At 37.8% G+C, this 22,000-nt stretch overlaps 1 protein-coding gene across 16 annotated transcripts in view; it reads left to right on the top strand.

The window, feature by feature from the left end:
- Positions 1-22,000, top strand: part of CACNB2 (calcium voltage-gated channel auxiliary subunit beta 2) — a 261,929-nt gene that overhangs the window by 214,016 nt on the left and 25,913 nt on the right. For 13 of the 16 annotated variants that reach the window (XR_005103594.1, XM_037382938.1, XM_037382936.1 and 10 more), the window contains 6 exons: positions 3,612-3,748; positions 5,570-5,646; positions 9,510-9,643; positions 13,077-13,157; positions 13,465-13,523; positions 16,605-16,714. Coding sequence is in view for 15 of the 16 variants with exons in the window: in XM_037382938.1 (XP_037238835.1) it covers positions 3,612-3,748; positions 5,570-5,646; positions 9,510-9,643; positions 13,077-13,157; positions 13,465-13,523; positions 16,605-16,714 (598 nt within the window). In the remaining variant the exon portion in view is untranslated. Of the gene's footprint in view, positions 1-3,611; positions 3,749-5,569; positions 5,647-9,509; positions 9,644-9,788; positions 9,809-13,076; positions 13,158-13,464; positions 13,524-16,604; positions 16,715-22,000 lie in introns of all 16 variants that reach the window. The other 3 variants (XM_037382941.1, XM_037382943.1, XM_037382945.1) reach the window with 1 other exon arrangement.

The raw sequence follows: 22,000 nt of genomic DNA, 5'->3' as shown, positions 1-22,000 counted from the left end.
AGAAACATTCCTGATACAAAGGTATAAATACAGGTGGGCAGAGACTACAGAAACACAATAAATGGACTACTGGTGCCTTCATACTGATGACTAATTTTCATAATTTTCCATTAAACACACAAAAAAGGGATATTTTGGATTCAGGCTGTTACGTAGTAAAGAAAATATGTTTTCCTAGTACAAAAGAATTGCTTGCCCCTCTGTCTTCTGACAAAAGGAAAGATGAGCAGGCACAGAGTCCTGGCAAAAGAAAACCATCAGTATTCTCTGGTGAGTCTGGAAACACTGGAAAATATGGCTCAGTTTGGTTAGATAAAATGATTTTGTTTAGTCATATATTCCATCTGCATTTTGAACGAGGTGGTAATCTCAGACTTCATGTCAAGTGTTTCCCCTGTTTCCATATGAACCAGAAACACGGTGTTAGCAGGTTTTCTGTTAGAATTTATGCTTTTTTCCTTACAGCACAGCTTAGACTCAGGTGGAAATAGGTATGGGAGAAAATGAGGGGGGAAAAAAAGTTTCCTGAAGTTTTCTGGATCTCCAGAAATGCCTTGAAAGGAAGCTTAGCTCAGCTGAGTTCTTACATTGTCTATGGCTGCATGTAGTGCTGAGAAGTGGAAAAAACAGATTAAAATGTTCTTGCAGCTTCAGGTGTAATAGAACAGGCACTCTGCACTGATTTGCCTTTAAAAATACCTGGTTTTCTGTCTAAGCAGTTAACAAAAGTTGACTGTCCAGCGGTGCTAGGCCAGAGCTGGGTTGCGGAAGGGACCCTGCACCTGTGCCAGGTCCACCACTGGGATGGAGAGGTGGGAAGAGCTCCGCAAGGAGTCAAACATTGTCTGGGAGTCTCTGGTCCTGTGTTTGGTGGCATCTGTTACGTCTGTGCATGTTCAGCCTCTTCAGGAGGGTGCCCTGAGCAGCAGCCCTTCCCTACACAGCTGCATCCTCTCCCTCCATCTTCCTTGGCCATGCCCTGCGCACTGCCCATCAGATATTGTGCCTTCAGCAATTTTGGTACTTCCTATAATTATTTTTGCATATGAGAAGTGAAAAAAACATATTTGACTATAAAATGCAGTGCTGTTTTTTTTATATTTTCTACGTAACTAGTTGCTACAAATAAATAAATTTAAGTTAATACCCAGTAACTTTTGCCTGCATAGTAATGCTGTATTGGATCAATGCTGTCCTCTTCTTGTCTGCGAGGAGTATTCAATTTGTGCTGCTGAGAGGGCCTCAAACAAGAAAAACCTCATTTCAAAATATACATGGGCAATGGTGAAAAGTACTGCAGTGATTGTGAGGGAAATTTATTTTCATTATGAGGTTACATTCATGAGAACTCAGCACGTACGAAGATGAAGGATTCCTTCCTGCGTGAAGGAACATGCACTGCTTCTTAGTCACTCCTGAATTTTTTGAGGCTTTAATGCATGGCCATAATTTTGCTTTGCATTTAATTCATAATTGTGTTTCCCTTGGTACTTCAAGCACAGATGAGTTACAGAGAATCACTCATCCCAGCCAGCACCTTGAGAGCTGGACACCTCACTACCAAGATTTCTGCTATTGCTTTTCAAAATAAGAAAGTATTGTGTGTGGTATTACTTACTTGTAGAAGTATCTTATCCTCCCTTTCATATCCTAGCACAGCATTTAGCTTTGAGACTTTGCAGGAGTGAATTCCACATGCCTTTATTTTTGTGCAAATAAAAAATTCTTATGGTTTTAGCATTTCTATCAATTACAATAAAATCAGTGTTGTTGCATAGTAGTCTGTTGTACTATAGGACAGCATAAAAAAAAGTAGTGGCTTTTCAGATTGTAATTTAATGGTGGTTTTACTTATCTATCTCTTCCTTTTACCAAGTTAGTGATACTACTTCTGCAGACTTCACGTATACCACGGAGCGGATCCATATAATGGCAACCTCCAATGACTCAGTTGCTAGTCTTGCTCCGCCTATATTATCCAACATATTTTAAATGCACATGCTTGTCTTGAGGTAGCTTTTTCTAATGAAGAGTTACGATTTTAACAATGTGTGGGTCTTACTACAGCTTTGAGAAACTGCTATTCCAGATTAGCTCCCTATTAAATGTTGGTATTCTTACTCATAAAGGCATCCTGTTGGATGAATGTTATAGATCCCCTTATATTTTATGAGCTTAAAAGTGTGTCTGTTTAAATCTCTTTTTTTGTTGTTTTTTTGGGGTTTTTTTGGCTAATATTTTAACATTTCTTTCAATCATCATAAAATTTCTCTAGTAGCCAGAATGAAGATAATACTGCGATTTAGGTTGTGTATCATTGATCCACCAACGTTGTATTCCTGGGGAAATTAATTCCTTTTATTCCTAACTGTACACTTGTTAAAACCACTTACTAAATAATTAAACATGCACTATATTATCTATATTCCTAGCTTCAGATTCAAGAAGGCATCTTCTCATTCAGATGTTCTCTTACAGTTTCATAAATAATAATCCAAATTATCCAAAATTCCTATTTGACAGTAGTTATTCCTGTGGAACTCGTAGATCAGAGGTCCTCAAACTACGGCCCACGGGCCAGATACGTCCCCCAGGGTCCTCAATCCGGCCCCCCGGTATTTACAGAACCCCCCGCACCCCACCCTCCCCCCCCCCCCGCTGGGGGTTGGGGGGGGAAACCAAGCAGCCGCAGATGGCTGCCTGCCACTGCATCCGCGCACCGGCCCCCTGGTTAAAAAGTTTGAGGACCCTTGTCCTAGAGTAATTTCATGTGGGGCCATACATAACAGTGACCTGTTCTCCAAAAATGGTGAATAAATAATAAAGGAAAAAGCAAATAGTTCTGCTTTACCGACCTCTGCAAAAAAAAGCAAATGAAAATCCCTGTATGTATAGTCGTTATCTTTAATTTCATATAGATGAAATTCAGTTATTTCGACTATCTTGTGCTTTTGTATAATTGTAAGGGGTTTTTAGTTATCCAAAGATATCCATTCCTTCTGGACCTATCATAATATGTTTATGATGCAGATCGCATGAGCTCTGTGCAGTGGAACATATATAAGCAGTGGACTGTAGCCATATTTAAAAGATTTTATTGAGTTCAGAGAAGTGGGGGAGTTTTAGAAGTAGTATTTTTTATTTAAATATAGAATTGAATATAATGGAATAAGAAAAATAGATTATTACAGAGCTGTAAAAATGGTTGCAGTGGGTAGGATCAGATCAGAAGAAATCCTTGGTGTCCACCAAGGGGAAACATCAAGGGCAAACAAAAGCAGCTCTCTTGTATGAGGGGAAAAGACTGTGAAGCTGAAAAAAGTAAATGTTGAAATGGGTGGATATAAAAGCCAGGGAGAGTCATGAAGTCTGTGAAGGAAGGTTTCTGCTTAAGTACTGTAGCATTTGAATAATTTGCAAGGTATAATTATTTTAATGTATTTCTGAATATTACCACAATTCTTCATTGCCATAATAACATAGTACAGTGATTAACTGCAGGGAAGAATTACATAAAATGGCTTAGCTGCAAATTAAAAATAATAACAGAATGATCCCAAATATAATAAGTTCTTAGAATATGACTTTTTTTTTTTTTTTTTTATCTGTAGAAATTTAATAATGACTGGTGGATAGGACGGTTGGTAAAAGAAGGCTGTGAAATAGGATTCATACCAAGCCCAGTCAAACTAGAAAACATGAGGCTGCAGCATGAACAAAAGGCAAAACAAGGAAAATTCTACTCCAGGTAATAACAACAAATCATTCAAAAAGTAGCATTGACTGTAACAGGACTTGGAAGTTAATGCTGTGTATGCTACAGTTCTGTTTAATTATTGTAATTGGCAGCTAGAAACATTTTAATCTGTGAAGTAATGCCTATTTATGTAATTAATGTCATTGCCACTTGAGAGAGAAAGTAGATATTTAGATAGGTGGTCTGTGGCAGCCTACAATCATTATTATTCCATTTTATTTTTATAAAATATTTTCAAATATACATTGCAGCTAGTACATTTACTATGTGCAAACGATTTTTTTTTTTTTTACTTTAAAATCAGTCTCTAAATTCTTTAGCATTTGTTACTTGTTTTCATGGTCTTACAATTTCTAAACACTTTAAAAGCTGATTTTAGAAATTGCAGCAAATGTTAAGATTAATTTATTTGTAAACTGAAGCCAGTGCCTGTTAGTTAGCTCTTAGGGAAAAAAATGTTTTGATCTTCTCAAATTCATTTTCTGCAAATAAAGCTTTTAAGAATACTGCATTTTATGATGGAAGTTTCATGTCAGGTAGTCTGTTGTCTCTGTCTGCAGCCATCATTACATAAACACAAAGATTCAGTATCTGAATGTATTGAACGATATTGTAAGGTGATAATAATGTCATCTTTACTGTAGAGTTTTAAATAAAGTAGTTTTCACTGTACAGTTCTTAATAAGGTAGTTTTCCAGACATCAACACATGTGGAAGTAAATGCCACTTACTTCCCTTTGGGTATACAGGAAATAAGTATTTCCACTACGTTTTGAGTGGGATGGACCTGGTAGTGAGAAAACAGCTGGGAAACATTTGGGAAGCCAGAAGGGCTTTCCTACTTCGGTAGGAAGGGCAATAGTGTTTGAAAAGCTATGCTAGGAGGAGACCAGGATTCTGCAGTGCTCAGCCACGTTCACCACCTGTGAAATGTCTTTCCCAGGAGTATGCTGTACTCAGCAGGAGGGTGTCAGGTTCCTTATATCTCTCCTGATGCTTCTGATACAGCCATATCTGACCCAGTGATTTGGTCCCTTTCCCAATTGTGAAGGCTTGCATTCTGCAGAACTCCTCACTGGAGATAATACTGTCCTATGTCACAAACGCATTTACTTAGTACTTTATTAATATTTTAAGTTGGAGGAAGTTGAAACTAGTACTACCACATTAATTATTTGAAGAGTGAAATAGCCTCTCTTACATTCTTTTCATTGCTTTTCTCGTTATGGTAACTTAAATAAAATTACTAAAAATACTGTTTCATTTTCACAACTTGCGTAGGTTTTCACAAAGCAGAACTTGACAAAACACTAGACTGCTTTGTCTTTGTTTGAGATGCTTTTTTTTTTCCTAAGTCCTACCTTGTATTGAGATAGCAAAATAATTTGTACTTTAATTAAATTGAAAAGATGTTAGGTAAACACACTGGCATTTTCCTTAGGGAGCTATCAATAACTCTTCTGCTAAAGGAAATAGATTCACTCACTGACTTAAGAATTGGTCTTAGTAATGGATAGTAATATTAATAATAGTGTATCAGTAGCCACATTAATAATTGGATCTCATTAACATCACAAGGTAGTGAGAGCAGAATGAAGCTGCACAGCAGAACAAGGAGCATGATTGATGTTTGCAGTTCCTCAGCCCTCGAAATGTACATACATTTTGTGTAAGATGTATATTTTATACCACTGCCAGAAATACTGTTTGTCTCTTGGCTAAGCAGCTCATTTTGAAGGCAGGTAATAAATAACCTAGAGTAAATACTGAGAAAGCTATGAAACTTCAAACTAATGTGTTGCTTTACTCCAGTAAATCAGGAGGAAACTCTTCATCCAGTTTGGGTGACATCGTTCCTAGTTCCAGAAAATCGACGCCTCCATCATCTGGTGAGTAGGTCATGAACCCTTTGGTTTACAGACTCGTGCACCTAATCTGTTAAAATTCATATGCATTTAGTCCTGTTTTTCTTATTCCTTGTGCTTCATAGGTGTAAGGTTGGGTGGCTGTGTTGCCTATAAGGCTGCTTTGGGTAGGTCTGCAGTAATGGAATCAATGCCAGCAAGTTAGGCAATGATAGGGCTGTTAGCAATGCATAAAATTCCCTCTCTGCTCTTACCACAGTGTTTTACAGCAAAGACATAATAAAATGATGAGACTGCATTGCAGTAGGACAGTTAGAGGTTTGGTCTGGTCTGAGCACTCCTGCTGAACAAGAAATACCTTCTGGTACAGGAGAAAAAACGGCAATAAGAATAAAAATTCCCAAGAGGTTTCTGCAGTACCATCAAGAACACCATTATTTTACAACAGGAACCTTTAGTTTCACAATCCTGATAATGAGGATGTTCTTCCCATAATTCTAGCATACTGGATTTTTTTTGCCTTCTGTAACAAATTTTTCACAAATACTGTTTTGTATTTAGAGCATCAACAGACAGATTTAACTTTAGTTAGGTTGGATTCAAGAGGTATGAAGCAAATACATCACGAGTTGGTGGAGGAAATTGGCATTAGCTCCTTCAAAAAAGCATAGCAGAAGATTAAAAAAAGAATCTACTCAATTCAGCTGCTGCATTGCTGGATGTTTTATCTTTTCCTGAGAGAGAAAATTTACATTTTGAATGCTCAAAATCAGAAAATAATAATGTTGCTAGTACCTTGTCTACTGAGGCAGAGGCATGTATTTTGCAATCATACAAGTTTATGTGGAGCCTAGTCTACAGAGCAGGCATCTTATATGACCCTGAAGGTTTTTAAGTATTTACATGGGCATTAAGAGAGAGACAGAGTAGTTAATCAAGTTGTGGCGGTAGCTTCATTTGATTAAATTGATTGAAAAATCTGGCTTTCTTGGGAAACCACCAATTTGTTTGTAACAACCAAATTTATTACAATTGCAGGTTTTTTTATCAAAATTCTACTCAAGTTCCCTACCTCTCTTGTTCTTTGAAAAATACATCTTTAGTTTACTATCTGTGTCCATCACAAGTCTGTAGAACACACCTTAATCTTTCATTTTACAATGGCTTTAAACTGTCACATTTACTGTTACGGCCCACTTTTTCTACAACTGTATTTTTGCAGTAAAAGTGTCCATGGACATATTTTGTAATTTTCTAGTTAGAGCATCTGAAATGCTATAATATTCTTTTGTATCCTAGAAATACTTGGAGATCAGTATGTACTAAATTTCTAGAATGTTGCACAGAATTAAGAGGTAAGAGAACAGACAGCATACTTAGGTTAACAACTGACTGATTGCTAGCCATGCTAGCATGCTAGCATTCATTGCATGAATTGTTTCTTCAGACAGTAGTTTTCAGGAACATGGTTTTCTGGAGAAAGAAGGAAATTTGATGAAGTTTATTCAGATACACTGAAAATCTGAAGAATATTTAGGAATAGTGCATATTAGCTTATTCTGTGATGTTAAGATTTTGGGTCTGCCGTATTATTTTTTTTGCTTAAGACATCCCAAGAAGGATGAAAGAGGCAGAGTTTGTGACTAACACAAGAACTTAAGTGAGTTTGAGGTAGAGTTCAACAGTTACTCCCAGGCCTCCTCTTTTTGAAAGTATAATAAATGACAAATACATAAATTATTTAATGAGTTGAAGAGGTTTGTTTTTTGACTTTGAGTCAGGGATTTCTTTTCAATATAAAATAGTGTCACAAAAATAAAACCAACAAGATTAAGAACTGGTGAAGAACAAATTAAAAGGAGGCTCATAGCCATTTAAATAATACTATATTGATATAGTAATCAATCCATATAGTCCTCATGGACCACCAAACAGGATGAAGATAATGGTGAAGACTACTTTGGAAAGAAACCCCAATGAACTGAAGATAATTAATAGTAAAAGAATTATCATGGAAGATGTTGCATAGTGTGAAGACTCAGAATGAAAAAAGGAGATATTGATGTCTATCTGATCAAATGCTGCATTTCTTTTTTACAGGAAAATCTTAACAACCTTAATTTTTCTTTACTGATTATTTTTGTTGAATATAAAACCTAAGGGGTTTTAACATGCCTTATTGTGAGTGATTTATAGCATCTGTGCTGGCCTGTATTCAAGAAAAGATAATATGTTCTTTTTATACTTATGAAGAGGGTGAAGGAACAGTGTTGCTAGAAGAAAATGTTATGTGATTTCTGTGGCTGTTTTTAGGAGCAGGAGTACAGAAACAGGGTGGGGATCTACTCACAGGCATTCCTGGCAAGAGCAGGCTCAAAGGCATGGTTCTGTAACTCAAGGATTAGCCATGTTAGATCTGTGGCTAATTCAAATGGGAAAATATACTTCACTCAAAGGAAGAGATCACTGTCCCAAATGTCTCTTTAAATCAGTAGCTGCACGTAGGCTTGACAGAAATACTTACTTGTTGTTTAGCAGCACATGCCACTGTATTAGTTGATGTCCCACTCATCAAGCAGCTGAAAGGTCACTCAGGTGGTTTCATAATAGTTCGCGATGATTAATTATGGCTTTGGATAAATTCAATGCAAACTATAAAGTTTGCAGATCTTAGAATTAGATTCAGTTTGACACAATGGCACAGCAAGGTAAGGGTGTGTTACCAGAGTGTGTCAGGAGGTGGGTAAAGATCTTTTACACAGGAGGGTGATGTACAGCATGTTTGTGGATCACTTTTGTGTACATACTTGCTTTTTGAAGACAAATTTTATTACATATTTTAATACATTACGTAAGATCAGGGTTGAGCATTGTAAACAGGAAAGCTTTTTTGGTTGATTGGTTTGGTTTTGTTTCAGATGTAGTTAGCAGGTACCTGTCGGACACAACGTTCAGGGTAACATGGCTTTGCATTTTGTAAATGTATTTGTTTCTGAGTCCATGGTGATTATTGCTTAAACTGTTGTTACTTGCTCAAGGAGGTAAAGATTTTATATTTATGGTATAAGCATTGTATATTCTATTAGGGTAGAAGTTGAACAGCTGTGGTTTATTGTCTTCACTTCCATTTTGCCCTACCTACATCCTCACTTTTTGTAACAGGTTTCAGGTCTCTGAGACAAGCTGGGATCAATCTCTTTTCTTACGCTACTCACTGTTTTTAGTTTCGGTATTAGTAGGTCTGATTTTATTATTTCTAATAAATATATCTTTCAACTACTGTGCATTTTTAGTTAAAACGTTTAAAAATGCCAACTGTAGTCCACCTGAGATAAACGCAGATACTATTGTACCAGTATCAGGCTGATTTTGTCTTCAAAAGTGATTTTTCTTCTGTTTCTTGATTTCCTATAGACATGCTAGTGACATTTCAAATTTCAGTTGATAATACCCACTTTGAATTAGTGTTTATTGCTATAAAATAACTCAAATGTTGTTGGCCAAGTTCTGTTGTTTATGTTGGTGAAAATCTTACCTATTCCAGTGAACTGTTTTGGATTTACACTGGTGTAACAAGAACAAACTTGGCAATTGCTCTCTTTTGTAGAGTAATTATCTGTATGTCTGGTGTAGCAGAGTAAAAGGGGGTCAGAGGAAAATATTATAGTGGCTGTTACAGATTGCCTTCTGTCTTCTAATCCTAATGTACTGCACCTGTAAATTTTTCCCTTTGTTTTATTGTGTTTTGTACTCATGGTTGACTTTTCAGTTATTTTTTTTTCTTTATTTATTACTCTGGACAGTTTTATTTCTCTTTACCTGTTAGTTCCTTTTTAACCTATCTTTCCCTGTCATCTGATAATTCTGAATTGTTTGTCTGTATATAGCTATAGACATAGATGCCACTGGCTTAGATGCAGAAGAAAATGATATTCCAGCAAACCATCGCTCCCCCAAACCCAGTGCAAACAGTGTAACATCACCCCACTCCAAAGAGAAAAGAATGCCCTTCTTTAAGAAGGTAACACCGACTTCCAAGCTCCCATCTGTCCACCTGCTCACCTGCACTGCGTCACATTTCTAGTCCTGTTAACTGTCTGCGTCCTTTGACAAGCCAATAACATGCATGCTTTGTTGTTCTTTGTTTCTTTTCCATGCTGCTGTAGCTAAGCAGAAGCAGAAATCGGTAAGTGTGTATCAACATGTCCTGTGTTTATCCTGCCACTGGCATCATTAGCATTATTACCCCAGATTAACAATGCAGCTGTTACAGAATTAAGGAAGAAATGTATCGAGCTGTTAGTGGATTCAGTACAGGAAAACAAACACTCCCAGGTTCAGCATGTCGGTTAAACTCGGCTACAGTACTTCCCTTTTTGATGGAATAATAGGACACATTTAGGCCTTCTAAAAGTCTGAGAAATTTCTAACAAATCCATGTAATTCACCTCTCTAGTGCATACTTATTCTTTCCATCTCTATCTTTCTCAAGTGGTTTTTTGTTTCCTTATAACTCAGTCTATTGAAATCATTATTGGAATCTAATCAGATACTCAGATTGTGCTTAGAAAACAGATAGTCAAAACTGCTGTATTTTTAATTTAGTCAGTAGTTAAACTTCTAATTCACTAGATGTAAAATAGGTGGACAAGACCAGTGAAAAAATGCATACTTGTTTTGACGGTTTACTTTGAGTTTCTCCTGTTGTCATGTATAAATTATCAGCCAAATGTTCTTGCCATCCATCAGTCAGACTTTTTTAGTATCTCAGCTATTCGAAATGGTACTGGTGGTTCCCAGGAGAGCCAATGTCTTTCCATGGATAACCCAGATAACTACAGAATTATGCAATTGGCATCCTGTTACAGCAAACTGCAATAAGTTTCTAGGTTCTTTGCTGGAATAAATCATCAAGACATTAGGTTGCAGTCAAACTATGCAGTAGAATACCACATTACTACTTTTTTTTTAAAAAAAAATATCTTTAGTCGTCTTAGCTCTTACTTACATGTTTTTAACCACACAGTTAAATCTACAGGTAACAACAGACTATTACAGTGCTTACAAACAGTGCCAAGTGACACTATTGCCCATGCTGTGGGTGCTCTCACATTTAGTAAATACATGTTTTTCTTTTTCTCTTTTTTTCTTGAACTCTTTTAAATAATACAGGATCCTTCTCATTTCCAAAGTCACCAGTATTTGCTTCATTCGGGTCTGTTAAGTACAATGTCATTCACAGCCCACTATGGAAATCAATAGCAGTTTCTTGCTTCTGAGTAATTTCTTACTTAATCATATTTATAACCAAAAATAAATGGTAAGAAGGAATAATACACGTTGACATGTATCGGATGCTATCTACATAAGCATCTTTCGAAGATGCAGCTTCTAGATGAACCACCTTGGACCATCATGGTAGCTAGTCCCATCTCTCCATTCTGTGGGGCCTCTTTTCTTCCATATCAGAATAATTGCTGATTATAGTAGGTTTTTTAATACTGACCTTTACATTAGATACTGGATGGGCATCCTAAACTAACGTATATAGTTAAACCACTGAGCAAAAGCTGTATGCTCAAAACTGTGCTAGTCTTTATTCCAAGTTCGTGTTTGAGCTTGAATCTGCAAGTGAAAGCTGTATAGTTCAGTGCTAGTCCCTTAGAAAATACTAGATTCTCTAATGCTAAATTAAAGAACTTGAATACTTCAGTCAGATAGCTTTTACTCGGTTCTCTGCTGACAGCTTCATTACTTCAAGCTGTAAAGATTAGACAAAAAAATGCCTGTTTCGACAGAACAGGTTTTAAAAATACCCCATATTCCATCAAATAAGGAAATTTCTATGCTTTCCCTAATTTTCAAATAGCTGGGTAACTTCTGGCGTGAATACCTTTGGTTGAGTCAGCCACATTAAGACAAAGATCTGTTAGATCAGGATGTTCATGCTTATAAGCACTTACACATCTGTAATGATTTTTTTCTTAAGATCTGTCTCTTAATAGGCTTATCAGGTTATTAGTAATACTAGCAAGAACAGTGGAGGGCTGCATTTTGATACTGGCACAGCATAATTGCAGGGTTTTGCTTTGAAATGTGTTGAGTCAGATTCTGCACTATGTAAAAGAAATTCACATGCTTATGATGCCTTGGGCACTGCTATTCATTCTTATGTTACTAATTATCTGGTGAAACTACAGGTAACAAAAAATAGGATAAATTATGTTGAAAAACATTCACAAAAATGTTTTCCTTGTTTTAGACTGCTTTAGACTGCTGCTTGTGTAGCATTTTGTGCTGTTACTGTATTAATGTATGTCTTTGTGTTTTTGTGTTTCCAAATGTATATACTTTAATGTTATTGTGAAACACCTTGGGATACATTGAGTACTGAAACAAGGAGCAATGACTGTATTCTGTGACCTTGACTGATGTATTTATACTGTGCAGACCTTTGAAGAACAGATCTGGCATACCTTTTTCCATATCACCTACATGTTCCTGGGTTTGGATTTCAATCATTTTTCCCAAGACAAAGATAAACCAGCCCCTCTCTTACAAACAAGAACTCTTCCTGATAACACTCATTCTTGGTGATACATATTGAATAGCCATTTATTAAAGAACCCAGTTTAATTTGTTTCTATTTTATTCTGCTAACAATATTGACATTTTTGCAAACTTTGGAAGCAGGCAGTCTTTCTGTCTTCATATTTTAAAATACGTTTTATAAACTGTGCAAGAGACATCAGTAAGTAGTTTGGTGAATAATGTACTAACCGAATCCATTCTTGGGTGGTGACAGGAACTTCCCAAAGTGGAAAGATTGCTATCCCAAGCTCTGTTTATGAAAAATTTCTAGAAATACTAGCTTGATCAGTCATTATTTTCATTTCATTTGCAAGTGAATTGCAGATGCAAATGTGGAAGTCGGGTTATGAGTGCTCCTGTGGGAATTTGCAGTGGTGTCACAATGTTTTGTCAAGCAGTGGGCAGATCTGAGCATAAAAAGAGATGTGTTATGCTTTTCCCATCCCTTTTTGTTTTATTTTTCACTTCCATAATTTTTCTACATAAAATTTTGGTGGGAAACAGATGTCACAGCTCTAGAGTTGATCATTTCAAATCATTAACTGTTGGAAATAACCTTTTCAATTTAGTAGTTAGGAATTGTGGAGTGGGACATGTGAATGTCTCCAGAGTAACAGTTTTGTAGCTATCCAGGGCAAATACGAAAACGGCAGGAAAACCAAAAGTCAAAGAAAAGCTTTTTCAAAAGAAATTCCTGAACCTGGTATGTCGTTATCTTTTACTACCAGTGTTCAGGAAAAGTTAATGAATCCATGATTCCTGTGTTGGTGACATCACTGGAAATTCAGAGTTCCTAATGTAGTAAGTAATGTGTAACACTTTCTCTAGGTGCTATGATGCTGAAAGCTTTTTCTGTTTTGTAGACAGAGCACATCCCTCCTTATGATGTAGTGCCTTCTATGCGACCAGTAGTTTTAGTGGGGCCTTCTCTGAAGGGATATGAGGTAAGTGATTGTTGAAAATGGTTTCATTTGCCAAAGCTGTTGCGCTTCATTTGTATTTGAGTGTTCAAAGGTAGTTAAGCTGCAGAACACAATTTATATCATAGACAGAAATCTAGACAGTTTTTAGTTCTACTAGATGGCTGCTTATTTGTATTGTAGTTTGTATCAGAATTCGGATAAAGATCAAACTATATTCCAGTCAACTGTTCAGATATGACTTGCTGGCAACTTTATTACATATTATTATTAGCATCGAGTATTATGAGTTTCTTATGTGTTTATTAATTTGTTGTTTGTTTGCTTCTAGGTAACAGATATGATGCAAAAAGCATTATTCGATTTTTTAAAACATAGATTCGAAGGGCGGTAAGTACCTTGCAATGCAAATCTACCGGAATTCAGGTCCTGTGTAGGTACTACCAGATTTTTAAGAAATAATGACATAATTTTTGTAGAAAATTAGGAACAGCAGCCAATTCCTTTATCAGTGGGCTGTAGCGTGGTTTTTAAATTTCCTCAGCAGAGCACACAGGCTGTGTTGCCGTGGGATGTGTTCAGGGACATGTATTTGTTGAGAGTGGAAAAAGGATGTCATCTTGATGACTGTGACATTCACGCTCTAAATTGCTAGATATTTATCTACAGATGTAATAAATATATATTCTTAGAAAGTTTAGAGTATTTTTCAAGTGATACCTCATCAGTGCTTCCTGGGTTCTGTACAAGCTGACGAGGGGCACTGTTCCTCCTCAGCTCTAGTTCCTTACAGCGGCATCTAACTTGGGAAGAGTGATAGGAGATTCAGACTGTCCAATGTATATGATTGTCAAACTCTTGATCCCCCAAGAATGGGAGCTTGGTTTGACAGCAGTGCTGGACTCTATAATAGGAAGTCTCAAAAAGACTTCTGGGGGGTGGGGCAGTCCCCCACCTCGCTGAAATATGGTCGCCTTTGGTAGCAGACAGGCTACACTTTGCTGGGTTTTCATCTGAGTGCTGTTGCAGCCGATCCCCCCCAGTGTACTAGGCGAGGTCCAACCTGGTTGATATTTGACCCTCCAGGTATTAGTATAGTACAAATGTCAAATGATAATCTGACTCTAAAAGCAGTGGCATGTTCTGTAATTCAGACATCATGGACCAGAGTTGTAAGGTATGTTCTCCACATGTGATTATATTGCTACTAGATTGAGCCTCAGATTAATACGTGCTAGTGGGTTGACATTTGGGGGGAAAAACTGAGAAAACAGGAAGGTCTTGTTACAATATCTGTAACTTGAGTTACTGTTCTATTTCATCTGGAGGTGGGCAGAGCAGGAACACTATTCTATCTGCCCTGGTGCTGTCAGACTTTCAAGAGGGAGCCTGACGTTTTCTGTCAATAGCTTCAGCTCTTTAAAATACCAGACATTGCGGTCTAAGCTGTGGTATTTTCTCAGTCAGAATGGTGTTGTTGATACCTAACCACTTGGCAGTCCCTCATTGTATTAGTCAGGGTTTTCAAATCTTACATATGTACCTTCAGAATTGGAAGGTACCAAAATAGTGAGTGTTGCAAGCAGAAAAAAAAAAGTTACTGTGTCTTTCTGTCTTGAAGTATTTTAAAGCATATCTAATTTTCAATTGTAGATCCAATTGTGGTAGGGTGAATTCACAAATACTCTCAATGCAATTGATGTCTATGGTAGCGGATTTGAAGCATCCTAAACTTCAGTAGCAATCTGAATTTGTACTCAAGGTCCTCAACGAGTTTGTGCAGGAGGTTCTTAGATCCATGCTGCTGCTTTCACTGCCATGCTGCTGTCCCCACTCTCATTGCAATTGTTTCACTACATAAACATACATACCCTTTGTTTCAAGAGCAGACTTGTTCTTCCTGCTGTCACATACTTCAGAAGACATTAAAATGACCTTAAAAAGACTAAAAAAACCAACAAACTTAAAGTTAAAAATAGTATTTTTAGACTGATAAATCTAGCTTTATTCAATATACCATGATTGTATTTGAAAAATACAATTTTTCAAATTCCCCAAAAGGAAAAAAAAATATTTTATATTCTGTGTAGGAAGGAAGACTGGCAGGAATAACAAAACAAAACTCAAAATGTTGTAAAAGTTTGTAGTGTTCATCAATTAGCAAATAAAGATAACTATTGGGTACCCCAAATTACATGTTGGATTTCATTTTAAGACTAATGGCATTATCTGCGAGGGGCTGTGCCAGAAATCACAATCTTTGGTTATGTTTTTAGCTTTAGTTAAATCATGCCTGTTTTCAAAATGATGTTACTAATCAGTATTGTACAAATAATTTTGTTTTTCCATATTAACTTATGGCTTTGTTACATTTTGTAGGGTTTTAGATAAACATATACACATGTTGAGCTCATTGGGAAATGACCTCTTTGATTACATTTCAGCTGAACAGCATCTGACTGTGCTTGCTAGGAAGGAGCCCTCCCTGTTCTTAGCAAATCCATTTCCTGCTTTTAAATTGCATGTAAAATCATGCAAAGAAGAACAAGGGGATATCGTCAAAACTTTCAGCACTGGAAAAATGTGACCCCTAAACCTCAGTACACCAGAGAATTTGAAAAGTAATTTATCCAAAGGGTGCATTTTGACTCTGTAAAGCAAAACAAACTGAGTTAACTGTTTTCCTAGGAAGAATATGCAAAGGTTATGTAGCAGGTCAGTGCAAACAACTGGAAGTAACCACTTGTTTCTTTGCTCATCTTTTCTCATAAACACAAAATTGAGCCTGCCGGATACACAGCCCAGGGTTTTCATTTGCACACTTCTGTGTGCTGTCCCCATTTTTAGGTGACCAGCGTATACTACTGGATCTTTCTGGAAAATTATAGGTCACTCTTGCTCTGTGAAAAAACATATGTTAAACTAAACATTAAACATAGTTATATGGCTGTACTAGTTTCCTGCTAAGCCTTACCTTTACCTGTTAAGTCTGCATATCCCTTTATGTCTTATACATATGGCTAAAGTAAGCCAGGTTATCATTTGGTACCTTTCAACAAATTAATCAAAATTAGAGAAAGGAGAAACCAGCTGATTCATACTGGGAATACTGGTGCAAAGTCTAACCACATCAGGCCTGTAGCTCCCAGAGAAGTCCCATCTTCTGCAGCACATCTCTGATCTCTTTCTGCCTTGCTTCTTCCCAGACACTTGTCGCTTTGCAGTCAGTGGTCATACTGCATGTTGGTACTGTGAGAAAGGGGGATGTCTTACCAGTAGTTCTTGCAACAGTATTAGTTAAATAAAATTTCTTCTCTGTTCACAGTGTACAGAGCATACTGTGCTGCTGAGAAGAACTTCTTTTCCTGTAGTCTTAGCCATCTTCTACTGTTAAATGAATCTCTTTTTCTCCCCACATCCCTGCAAGATAAATAACATTCTGTTTTATTTTACTGTATTTTATTTTTGCAGTATATCAATTACACGAGTCACAGCAGACATCTCACTTGCCAAACGTTCAGTATTAAACAATCCCAGTAAGCATGCGATAATAGAGCGATCTAACACAAGATCAAGCTTAGGTAAGTACCTATAGTGATGCTGTCTCCAGATTGGCTGTAAAGTCTATACTACTCTCAATTCATATGTGTAAGCTAAAAATAGCCTTCTCTCTGCTGTGAGAAAATCTCGATTGCCATAATTCAGAAATCCTGGCACTAGAAATCATTCTAAAATCGCTACCAGGTAAACTTCATATACTGCTGATTTTGGTTTATCCTGCATATGTTCAGTTTTCAGATTTTGCTCATTGTCTCAGAGGGGAGAAGTAGCCATCCTTAAGGTAAATAAAATATGAAGGGGTGTTCCTCAGGTTAAATAGAATTGATGGTTTCAGAATTCCTGAAATTATATGACTATTATTGATACTATGTATTATCTTTGATAATATTACTAGTAGTGAGAGCTACTGATACTAGACCTGAAAAAAATTATTGAAGTGCACATTTCCTGAATTATGTATCAGTTTAATGCTGAGGTTAGTACAAAAAAAAGGATAGAAAAGGGGACACTTTTAAAAACCTATATGGCTAGATTCCTAGCATACATATCTGTCATCTTGCATGAGTCTTTTTGTACTGAAGCTTGTCCAGTTGTATGAATAATAAAACATTTATTGGCCAGGAAGAAAAACAAGCTTAGCTGGGAAGATGTAAGTAAATGTCACCATCTACAGTACAGGTGGCTACACTGGAGCTTGTTATCCCAAGGTGTCCTTAGATTAAACAGGTAAAGGTGGTCACTTTGGAGTATCTGCTCATGTGGCCTGGCCTCAGCCTTTCCTCCAGCACAAGGTGTTATATCTGAGACTCCCCTGACACTGCTGGCTCATTCCCTGTGCAGAGACACCTGGAGGCAGCCAAGATGAATCCTGCCAGGAGTCTGTGTACTTGTGTTAGGGCATTTAGCTGAGTTATGGGACACCCATGTTTAAGTCCCTGCTCAAGTACAAAAAAGGAGGAACTTGAACTTAAATGTCCTAGATCACAGGTGGATGCTCCAGCCAGATTTCTGTCTTCACAAGGCTGCAGATTTCTCTTAGTAGCCTTTGAGAGAGCTTGGTTTCCCCTCAACACAGCATTGTATCTTGGAATCTTGCAAATTTTGTGGAACAGGAAAGGAGTCGCATTCATCTTACTAAATGGGTTCTGTATCAGCTTTATAACAAAATTTCTGAGTGTGTCTGTACTTTGACCGAATATTTAACATCTTGCTTATATACCTGTCCTTATAATGAGCTTCTCTGCCTTACAAAGTTTGACATCCCTTTCTTGAAAATTTGCTTCTTAAAACTCTTCCTTTCAGCTGTGTGGAGGCTGTGAATCTTTACTTGCAAGTAGTCTGATAGCTTCCAAGTATGTCTTATTTTAAGTGTTTTCAAATATGAAAACACAATGTACTGTAACAACGTAATGAATATCTTTACAGACAAGAATATGTGAATTTCAGTCTTGTCACCAAAGTCAGTTTAATAATCTAATGAAAAAGTGTCACTTTTGAATGGAACTGAGAATTGGTAATAAGGATGGAGGTCACCCAGTTGTGGAACAAGCAGAATCGTAGATTCATAGAATGTTTTGAGTTGGAAGGGACCTTAAAGATCACCTAGTTCCAACCCCCCTGCCATGGACAGGGACACCTTCCACTGCATCAGGTTGCTCAAAGCCCCATCCAGCCTGGCCTTGTCCAGGGATGGGGCATCCACAGCTTCTCTGGGCAACCTGTGCCAGTGCCTCACCACCATCGTGGTGATTAATTTGCCAACCTGAGCATCAAAACATGTGTGGTTGTGTGCAATACTGCACAAATATATGCAGCAGTAAAAAGCATACCATCTATTACTCATGCTAAAATATTTCCATATATGCAAAACAGCTATCAAAAAAATGTATACAGAAAAAATATTATAAAAAATAAATGCAACCCAATGTTGTACACCTTTATCTTGTGGAGAACCTTACCCTTAAGAATATCAGCATCTTTTATTGGGTAAAGGTATTTTTTTTATAGAGGTATTTAAGATGGAAGTTCTGACAGAACCTCCTTTGGAGACACCCAGAACATGACAGTGGTTAGGTATATATGTAGGTATGTGGGTGGAAGATAGGTATGTCTTTATAGTTTTTGTAACAGGGCTGTTATGTAGCAGGGCATCTTAGGTAATAATATCAGGTTTTCAGTTACTTATAATTGTTCTAAAAATTACCTAATCTACAAAATCATTTTGAATTATTTTGGGAAATATTAGTTACAGCAACTAGGTCATTTTAACAATTAAGTTAGGGCAAAAATTAATTTTACCAATATTAAAATATTCTCAAAACCTTTTCTTTCAGAAGCTATAATACTCCCATGCTTCTAATAATCTAGCAGGGGGGTGAAATTTGGTAGTGAATTGGACAGTGTTATCAGTTGTGTTATTCTGGGCATTTTAAATGAAAATAACAAGTAAACTTGTCCAAATTATTAGAAGCTGCTGTTAACACATGCCAAGCCTTGCATCTGAATTACATAAAGACTCAGCTCTCCCTGGGCAAGGTCCAGCAATGATGCTGAGCAGAACCTGACCCTAGCAGATTGGATCAGGGCAGCCAAGCAGACCTAAAGGGGAAAGGTGCTCTTCTTTCAGCTTTCAAACCCTTTTTTGTGGCACAGCATGGAGGATGGAGTAAAAAGTTGTTTATTTTGAAGCTGTTCAACTGGAGGAGCAAGTGGCTTGGCTAAAGCAGAAAGGCAAGTAGTGCAAATCCGTTATGGAAAAGGTCGGCGTTACAGAGCAGGAGCTGGGATAGTTGAACTCACTGGTGAAGTACCTCAGGTCCTCCAGAGATGGGGTTAACCATGGGAGGACAAAAGCCAGCCAGGAAGGAAGTTAGGGGAGGGAAACAATATGGTAGCGCAGTGGTTTGGGAGGAAAACTGAGATAAAATAAAACAACCTTGAGTCAGAAAAGGAAACTGCTTTTTCAAGGTGATGGGAAAACCCTTGTGCAAGGCAAAAGAGAGGAAGTACAAGGAGTGTTAGAGCCTGTTCCCCTGCTTGCCTTCAATGTACTGCAAGGTAGAAATAAAGTCAGAATCGGAAAACATCATTGTAGTGTGCTGGTAGGTGGCCTATTCTAGCAATGGTTCACAAGGAGGATGACAACATACCACTGCTGTGAGTACGTAGTTGGCTCGGGGAGCAGAGATGAGTGGCAATATCACACCATATAGCAGAATTTTATTTTTTAGTTTGTATGATGTTTGCTATAAGTTAAAAAAAAATGCTATTAAAAGAATATTATTGGGTTTACAAACTCATGTTGCACAAAATAAAGCTTAGTAAGTAATAGTAAGAAGGTTATCTGTGCAACTTCTTAGTATCTGTAGGTTACGTATGCTGTGATTCAGTCTTGGGTCATGTGTTTGCAGACTGCTCTTCCACTGGTCCTGTCTTAGGTTTTTTGAAAAATGCAGGAACTAATGTGGGGAATTGGAATTGTTCAGTGAATTGCTGTTCCACTTGCTATGAAACTTGTACAATGTATGAGGCAAGAAACTTCAGGAAGGCAAATGAAGTTCTCTAAAAGCACAGTAGGACATTTTCAATTGCAATTTGGGAGGAGCAGGACAGGAAATAGTGGTTTGACCAAAACTTTTTGTGGCAGTAAATTAGTCAGTTTCAACAGAAAAGATTTCTGATCCAAGACTGAATTCATTATCATAATGAGGAAACTCCTTCATCATCCATCTTCCAGGCTCCTCCAAGGAGCTCATACCCCAGTAATTAAAACCACATTTGGTAATAATTGTAATTATTATTTTATTTATATATAATTATTAAAATAATAATAAAGTAAAATAAAACCCACACATTTGGGATGTAGGGCACACAGAGTCAAGCTCCTGCTGTATCTGGTTTGGAACAGGGATCTGAATTTCAGTCTTAAGCATGCTGAGCACTGGTTGATCACTGTTGGTTCAGCAGATGTTGATTCTCTGTTGAATAAAGGGATAGCCCCAGTGCGGGAGGGGGGTCTGCTACCTACAGCCCTATAGTCTGTAAGCTACAGCACTGCAGCATGATGTGCCATGAGCTTCTCTTCTGAATCACAGCAGCCTGCACACCTCACTCAGGGCCAACAAGTAGCCCCTTTGCACCAGTGAGGGCTTGATGCTGGAGATGACACCCAGTAAAGCTCACCAAGGGAGTGCAGAGCGTGCCATGCCTGTAACGTGGTGACTGCCCATGCCTGGAGCCTGGGCCGGTGCCAGTGGAGGATGGAGGCACCGAGGGAAGGAGCATCCCCTTGTTCCCCTTCCTGCCCAGCCCCTCTGCACTGCCTCCCTCCCTGCCACCAGCAGTCCTGGCTCACCAAGTCACAGGTGAGGTGCACTGCTGAGGGATGGAAAGAGAGACTCTTTTTTTTTTTTTTTTTTACTGAATTAATTGAAGAACTCAGTGGCTCTTCAAAAGTAAAAAGTGGCTTTTGCTGCTTCTGATACAAAATTCCTGTATACTCTCTGACTAGTTGTTTACAGGCTTTATAAAGAAGGCTATTTTTTCCCCAGTGTTTTCTGCCTGTCTCAAGTATGATTTTTGGAAGTATTGAGTATTGTGGCTAAAACTGAGATTCAGACTTTGAACCTGTCAAACAATAATGTATGTCATCAAAATCAGCATGTTGCATGATGATGCACTGATTTGGAAAATGCAGATGGAAACCTGGCAGTACTTTATGGACTACTGGAGCTACTGTTGGGTACCTTGTGAAATATCAGCCTTAGGGCTCCTCATTCAACAGAAATCCTCTTATTTTAGGCTCTCCTCTTCACAGGCATTTAACTGGGGAGCTATTCTTTTCATTCCCAGCATAGCTCAAAGAGTTTTTCCCTTCTCTCAGATCAGTACTGATATCATGTACTGACAGTACAGAGCAGCATCAGGAGTTTCCTGAGTCTTAATACTGACTTGTAAAAGAAGCTTCAAGGTTATGTTCTGTTTTGGAAGAAAAAATCTGCAGAAACCAGGATTTCCTGTAGGATGGCTTCCATTTTTCTAGTCTGATTGTAATTTGGTAGAATCATAGCATGGTTTGGGTTGGAAGGGACCTTAAAGATCACCTAGTTCCAACCCCCCTGCCATGGGCAGGGGCACCTTCCACCAGACCAGGTTGCTCAAAGCCCCATCCAGCCTGGCCTTGAACACTTCCAGGGATGGGGCATCCACAGCTTCTCTGGGCAACCTGTGCCAGTGCCTCACCACTCTCATAGTGAAGAATTTCTTCCTAATATCCAACATAAACCTACCCTCTTCCAGCTCAAAGC

The sequence above is a fragment of the Falco rusticolus genome, chromosome 4 (assembly GCF_015220075.1).
Source record: "Falco rusticolus isolate bFalRus1 chromosome 4, bFalRus1.pri, whole genome shotgun sequence".
Classification (NCBI taxonomy): Eukaryota; Metazoa; Chordata; class Aves; order Falconiformes; family Falconidae; genus Falco; species Falco rusticolus.
Note: the sequence above shows the minus strand (reverse complement) of the source record. Positions and strands in the feature narration are given on the sequence as shown.